Genomic DNA, 7,951 nt, shown 5'->3' on the forward strand with positions numbered 1-7,951 from the left:
CAATCTTTTATAAACTCCCTCATATTCTTGCCTTCTTCATCTTCCTTAAGGCCCACTATCTTTATGTTATTTCTTCTGTTATAATTTTCCATTATATCTATTTTTTGAGCTAACAGTTCTTGTGTCTCTATCGCTTTTTTATTAGATTCCTCCAATTTCTTTTTTAAGTCTTCTACCTCCATTTCTGCTGCTACTGCCCGCTCTTCCATCTTGTCCATTTTCTTTCCCATTTCTGTTAAGGTCATATCTATTTTATTCATTTTCTCTTCTGTGTTGTTTATTCTTCTTCTTAAATCAATAAATTCCTGTGTTTGCCATTCTTTAAATGACTCCATGTATCCTTTAATAAGAGAAAGTATATCCTTTGTCTTGCCTTTCTCTTCTTCTTCTATTTCACTGTACTCTTCCTCTTCCTCTTCTTCTTTCTGTGGGTTGGCCATCTGTTGTTTCTTTGTTGCCCTTTTCTTCTCTTCTTTCTTGTTTCCATTGTCTTCTGTGGTCTCTTCTTGCTGCAGGTGTTCTGCAGCTGTCGTTGCCGGCTGTGGAGATCGACTCCCCAGCTGGTCCCCCCTCCCGTCGGTGTGTTTTTTTTCAAGCGCATCGCGCATGCGTGAGGATTCGCGCATGCGCGGTTGCGCACTTTTACTCGGCTCAGCGAGCCATTTTTGTAGTCCACTTTCTACCGACCTGAGGGAGCGGGTTTCTCTCTCCACCGCGGTCCTCTTCGAACAGGTAAGGCCTTCTCCTTCTTACTCCGTTGTCTTCTCTTCCTCTCTTCTTACCGTTGATTTCGATTTTTCTTTTTTTGTCGCCATCTTCTTTCCACCTTTATACTCACTTTTCTTTAACTTTTATTTCTGTGCTTTTGTGTTTTCCTTTGTTTTTCCCGACTTTTCTGGAGAGGGCTGGAGTTCACCGTCCGGCCACTACTCCATCACGTGACTCCTCCCCATGGAAAGTGTGGGTTGAGGAATGGTTGGACAGGCTAGATTTGTATCTGCTGGAGAAAACTAAAAGAGGAGTTCTTCCAAACCTATAGGACGCCCAAGTGATCTTTGACAGTGTGGATGTGGTGAGAATGTTTATATTTGTGTAGGAATCAAGAACTGGGGGACACATTAAAAATAAAGTCTTTCCCTTTAAATGCAGAGATAATGCAAATATGTTTCTATGAGCCATGAGCTGCTGGCTCTCTTACACATAGAATAGTGAAGGCAGAGATCGATTCACATGCATCTCCTGCGACCTTTTTTTTTATATTATGTACTCTTGATATGAGCCCCTTTCACATTTATGTCCCACTAAATCGGCCGTTCAGGGCCCCGGGATAGGAATGGGGGTTTGGTTTTTCGCACTAGACCACTCCTAACTGGGACACTGAACACTTTCACTCTTGCAAGGGTTTATCCCCAGCATTTGGTCTGTTCTACCTTTAATCAGAAGTGCCTGCATGACATTGCCCATTTCACACTTGCCTGATCACAATGCTGGCATCTGCAGATTGTACTAGCGATCGAGGCCATCAATCCCCAGCATGAGATGACGTCATCTGACGCTGGCATTGAGCAAATTTTGCTTTCACACTTGCCACTTTAATGGCCAATTAGCATTTGATTCCTGGGATCACTGGCAAATGTGAAAGGGGCTTTGGTCTCCTCTCCATCAGCAGGATCAAGCACAGATAAGCCAATTGCTGTTCAAGCAGCTGGCTTGCAAGCCATTTTAACCCCCCTCCCCATTTCCAGACCAAGCTGTCTGTCCTCAGCCTCCTCCACAGAGTGAGGCCACACATGTCCACGAAAGGAATGGCAGCTCATGTCAATTCAAAGTCCTGTTAGTTTTTCTTCTGACAAGCATAACAGTGAATACAGTAAAATCCCTAGTCTCTGACACCTATGGGGATTGGTAGATGCCGGGTTAGTGAATTTTCCATTAGCTTGAGATTATGTTACATGGATTGGCAAACTTACTGCTGGGCTGCTGTGGGGGAGGGAGTGCAATTTTAAACATGTATTTTTTAACTATTTATTTTCTCCATTTTTTTTGAATTCCAGATAATAGGAACTTTACTGTAAAAGGGAGGTGGGTCTCCAGTGGTGATGGCCATTTTGATAAAGGTTGCTTTAAGGTAGAAGTGAGGGTTAAGCGAACACCAGGCTTGGGTGAGGAGGGTGCATCGTATTAAGCCAAGGTAAGATTTTTTTTGTTAAGTCCACTAGTTTATTAAAGTGTCGGTGATGATGGTCAGTGGAATTCTCCTCCTGTGAAATGTGGGGGATCAGGGTACAGTCCAGTGTCTCAGACAGTAAGGTCTCCAAGATGTGTGTCTCAGACTACGTGGATCAGTTTGGGCGACAGATAGACTTTCTGAGGAGCAAAGAGAACCATGAATCGATGTTTCAGGAAAAAAAGTTATACTTAAGATGCAGGCAGCTAGTAGTTGGGTGACTACCACGAAAATTAGAAGGGGTGGGCAGAGAGTGCAGAATTCACCTGTAGTCATTGCCCTCACTAGCAAGTACATAATATTACATACTGTTGGGGATATTACCTTTCAGAGGAAAACTTTGTAGCACAACATCTCAACGCAATTCCTCCACCAATCCCCATTGGCATTGCTCGAGCCAAGGAATTGCAGTTTTATTTTTTTGCTGTAATGATTCTGGTGGCCCATAATCTCATCACTGAATTGGAAGGGTTGTGTTCACTTTCCAATACCAGGCTCTTGAGCACAAAGAAATATCGTAATTGACACTCCATGTGGTAAATGCAGGCACAGTAGTGCAACTTTCGGATGAGTAACCCGGATGTCTGGATTACAAATCTGAATATTTGGGATTTAAAGAAATAATCTGGAATATGAAACATAAACAAAAACTGGCCATCCTAATGGACACCATGAAACATCTAGATTTTCATAAAAACCCATCTGGCTTCCTAATGTTCTTCTGGACAGAAACTTATCTACTGCATCCAGTGCTCCCTTTGTGGCCTTCTCTACATTGGAGAGACTGGGCACAGACTGGGAGATCGCTTCGCTGAACTCCTTTTCTATGTCCATATCAGTGACAGGGATCTCCCAATGGGCAATCATTTAAATTTCGCACACCACTCCCATGCTCATGTCTGTCTTGGCCTTGTGCACTATCCCACCAAAACCACCCATAAATTGGAGGAACAATGCTTGATTTTCCACCTGGGCGTTCTCTAACCAGATGCATTTATATCGACTTCTCTAGTTTCTACCAGCCTACTCTCTGTTCTCCCTCCTTTCCCTTTGTCTTCTTTCCTCCAACTTTTCACCAACTTCTCTCTCCATTCACAGAGCCATCCCTTCCCTGCCTGCTGTTGTGCTCTCCCTCCCTCATCCACCTATTAACTCCTGCTTTTGGAACTGTACTCCTAACCCTGCAGCACTGCCCCTCTCCCCCCCCCCCCACCATCTATCTGTCCAGGCACCTGCTGACATTTTTCATACCTTGATGAAGGGCTGAAGCCCAAAATGTTGCTTGTATATCTTTACCTTTGCTATAGAAAGTACACCATTTGACCTGCTGAGTTTCTCCAGCACTGTGTTTTTATTTCAACCACAGTGTCTGCAGACTTTCATATTTTACTCCCACAGCAGTGTCATTATCTCTGAGGTGAACTGGCAAGGCTCTCTGACAGTGCAGTTAGTGACAAGCAACATATCTGGCCCTACCATCAATGCTAACATCTCAAAATCTACAAATAAAATAAATAAAACTCTTTTGCATGGCTGAGTAATTGTTAATGTCGATAGCATATTTCAGATGATCTGTTTAACAAAGCTCTTTCTGTTCTCTCAAATGGGCATAAAGAAAAGTCCATGTCAGTATTTCAAAGAATAGTGGAGCTACCTAATGCTCTGACCAATTTTTATTCCTCACTCAACATCCCAAGGCAGATTAGCAAGTTTTATCATGTGTATTTGCTGAGTTTCCTCAGTGTGAATTACTGTATTTCTGACAAAATAACAGTAATTTTACTTCAAAAATAATTAATTTATAATGTGTTTTGTACCTTCCTGAGTTCATTAAAGGTGCTATCTAATTTCCTGCAAGAGACAGTTGTGGAAATTTAATTACTAAATTTTGATTTCTAAATTGATTTGACACTTTTTATTTCCTTGAGTACACCATCAATTCACCGATGTAATCTTCTATCCCTCTGATCCATACTGAGAGGGTGGTTTGCTTTCAAGAGATATTAAACTAAAGCTTTTTCATGTGGCTCTGTCGAACTGTTCAGAGACTGTGTTGGTTGTGTGGTAATTTATCCCTCCAAACCTATTGCAATCTGCACATTAATTGGCTGCAATGAATTCTGGGGTAAATTGACATGATTATTCCCAGAATTGAGGAGTGGAGTTGTAGGGAAATGTTGAATCAGTTAGGACTTTATTCCTTGGAGAGTCGGAGAATGAAGGGAGATTTGATAGAGGTGCACAAAATTATGAAAGGCATGTAAATGCAAGTCAGCTTTTTCCTCTGACATTGGTTGAGACAAGAATGAGTGGACATGGCTCATGATGAAAGGTGGAATATTTAAGGGGAACTTCTTCACTCAAAGGGTGGAGAAAGCATGGATGAGCTTACAGCGGAAGTGGTGGATACGGGTTCGATTTCAGTATTTAAGAAACATTTAGATAGATGGATGGATGGGGGGAGGCATGGAGAGCTATGGTCCAGATGCACGTCAAGGGAACTAGGTGAAAAAATATTTTGGCACAGACTAGATGGGCATAAGGGCCAATTTCTGTGCTGTAGTGTTCTGTGGTTTTATGGGTATCTAGAGTCATTATGCTTTTATGAAAAGTATGCAATGAACTGGAATTTACTATTTATGTATAGATTAGACGGCCGACCCCCTCTGTCTATATATAGATTGAATCTGCCCCTGTCGGTCCAGATATAAACCTTGTTTTCCCACCTTACCTCCGATTTATCTCAAGACCATTGTAGATACCGGCCGTTAGTTGTAAGCTAATAAAAGCACGTTTGTGTTCCTCACAAGTCTCTAAGTACTATCGATCACATTACAATTTTATTAGCTTACTTTTGAAGATGGGATGGAAGCCCTATTGAAGCCAGACATGCTCCAGGTCGGCCCTCTGTCCCCAGAGGACCCGGAAGAATTTGCCTACTGATTGGAGTGCTTCCAGTTCTACATAGCACCCACCCAAGAAATCTTTCACTCTGATGGCCTCCAGAGATCGCCCTCCTCTCTCAAGTCAGCCCCAAGGGATATGCAGTCATCAGGGACTGCGCAATGTACGAGACAGCTATCGAAGACCTGATGGCCCCAGAACGATGTGCTGGTGAGACACTGACTCTCACAATGTTGGCAATGACCGGATGAATCGCTGAACGTCTATGTCCTCGAACTAGGGATGCTGAAGAGAAAGTGCCACTACGAAACGGTCACTGATGGCCCTGAGCAGGCATTCAGCATCTGTTCTCTCAGCTGGTTCTAAGCTCTGTTGTTACCAAACTGGCGCTAACAATGCATCAGAGCCCTACATGAGCACGTCGGGTGAATTTTATTTCAACTTGTGGCGTCATGTTACTGCTGAAAAAAATGTGGATAACTGAGATTTTTGGTTACGTGGTTTTCAGCTAATCGGGAATGTGCTGTATTGGCATAGTTGGCAAAGTGGCTAACAAGTGGATTAGCAGGTGTGATTTAACACTTATTACCTTACCTTAAATGGGGTCTTGATCATATGACATCATTGGTGGAGGATGTTGATCCATTAGTACATAGACCCATCTTCCTTAGTTACATCCTCTCTCCAACTGCCTCACTTTTATTACCCTATTCTCACGGCAATCTCATGCCCAGGTGGGAACCTGATTTCTGCCTCAAATTGGAAAATTTGAATCTTACTGGTCTCCAACCTACCTTATAGCCCCTTTTATAAATAAGTTGGTCTAGTTATTATTTATGTTAAATAATAAGACCAAAAAAATACCTTGATATCACAGGACTTGAGCATATTGTAATGGACCAAAGCCAACATGCTGTTTTACCTCATTCTGGTTTAGAAGGTGATTCAGCTTAATTTGGCACTTCATGAGTTGTCTAAGAAATATGATACAAAACCACTATCCGTGAGTTAGTAAAGTTATGTTTTATCATACAAAGGAAAAGGCCATCAAGGTGATTTGCTGCTTTAAGTTTGCTTTAATTTGTTCAACCTTTGAATTCAGTGTTATAACCATGACTGTGAACTGAAATTCCATACTTCATCTGTTTTTTTATCTGCATCTACTTGTACCTGCCAGAGCTATAATATTGAAGGGAAAGAAACAACTCAATGTAATCATGCATCGTACCAGATGATTAGAATTGGAGAAGTACCAGTAAAAACACAAGGGTAGTGGCAGTTGTTATTTGTGCAATTGAATGATAAGAAGCTTAAATATCTCTCGGTGCTTTTTTTTTAAATTTTCTGTTTTCAGTGCAGACATTTGTCTTGAAGTGAATGTATTTTGACTGCTGTTTTAAGTTTGCCTGGTCTCGTTTGTGACAATCATTTTTTTTTCATTATTCCCATAGAACCAAAGGAGCTTGCTGCACAGGAGACTGGGATGATCTGGAGAATGACTGGAGGCCTTTACAGCGTGACGAAAGGAGCAGTGGGTGCCACACTGGGTGGCGTGGCTTGGGTTGGAAGCAAAAGTCTGGAGTTGACCAAGACAGCTGTGACAACAGTGCCAGCGGCTGGCATCGGATTGGTGAAAGGGAGTGTGTCAGCTGTGTCTGTCGGTATTGGTGCTGTCGGCTCAGCTGTTGCCAGCAAGGTTGCGTTTACCTCCAAAAAAAAGGACAAATCCGACTAAATGAAGCAATTTATAGGGTATGTTTTCCTTCAAAGAGAAATCATCATAATTTTAAGTATACCTGAACATGTTTGGATACACTGTCATGGTGTATGTTTTGTTTTCAAGGGCAACCACTGAGATATGTGCTTTTACAAAACTTTGCAGTCCTTCCCACCCCAATCTCTCCAATGCTCATGCCATATCTCCTCACTTTGTGCCCCATCAATCAACAGAGCAGTTGATCCCATTCTACACTACTCATTAACAGGGTATAGCATTATGCTTCTGCTGGCATTGGCAGCATACGGATTTGTCAAAGCCCCATATCTGCAAAGGACGTGTAGCACTCACAGCCAAAATGCCCAAGAATGTTTTATTTGCAGGGTCCAATGGGCAAAAGAGCACGTTACCAACATCAAAAAGAATTCAAACACATCTTCTCCTCATGTACATATTTATTGGTTCATGTAGTATTTTGTAAGCTTCTTTTCATCCTGTTAAAAAAGTGGCAAAGTGGCAAATTATCTGTTTCAGAATTTGCTTTTTATCTATTTGGAGTAGAAACATAAATGGGGTAAATATTGTTTCAAAGTGTTGATTGCAGAAAGTTTGAATGTTGTGTTGGGAACAGTAAGCATGCAGTTTTAAATTATTTTCTACATTGTAGCAAGTTTTTTTCTTTGTTTGGTGATGCTCATCTTTTATGCAGCTAGCCAAGTTATCAATATATTAGTGCAACACTGGAGTACTATAGCTTAGGTTACATTTTATCATGAGCAGCCTGACTCCTCACTTTTGATTATTGTTACCTGCTCTAAATGGCATTGGTAGCAGGTAAGTCATTACCATGGGATGTTACTGTTTGCACTTTTTACTCTCTGTTTTTCTCCTTGTTTATCTTTCTACTTTCATTCTTTACACCTGATTTTTCTGCAGCAAGTGTATGTATTTAGACTGCATCAGACAATTGATTTATGTTGATCAAAATGCAAAACATTTAATTTTTGTCTATAATAGAACTATTTTTGCAAATATGACACCTGAAAGCAATGAATTAGACTTTAGGTCTGTATTTTAATGGAAATAAAGTTTGAAAATGTTCA

The 7,951-nt window shown here is 41.3% G+C and overlaps 1 protein-coding gene across 2 annotated transcripts in view; it reads left to right on the forward strand.

The window, feature by feature from the left end:
• LOC138745306 (transmembrane protein 263) overlaps positions 1-7,951 on the forward strand; it is a 205,677-nt gene extending 197,726 nt beyond the window's left edge. For both annotated transcript variants that reach the window (XM_069902323.1, XM_069902326.1), the window contains exon 3: positions 6,583-7,951. In XM_069902323.1, coding sequence (XP_069758424.1) covers positions 6,583-6,866 — 284 coding nt within the window. In that variant the 3' untranslated portion in view covers positions 6,867-7,951. The remainder of the gene's footprint in view (positions 1-6,582) is intronic.

This window comes from Narcine bancroftii, chromosome 1 (assembly GCF_036971445.1).
Source record: "Narcine bancroftii isolate sNarBan1 chromosome 1, sNarBan1.hap1, whole genome shotgun sequence".
In the NCBI taxonomy this organism is placed as follows: Eukaryota; Metazoa; Chordata; class Chondrichthyes; order Torpediniformes; family Narcinidae; genus Narcine; species Narcine bancroftii.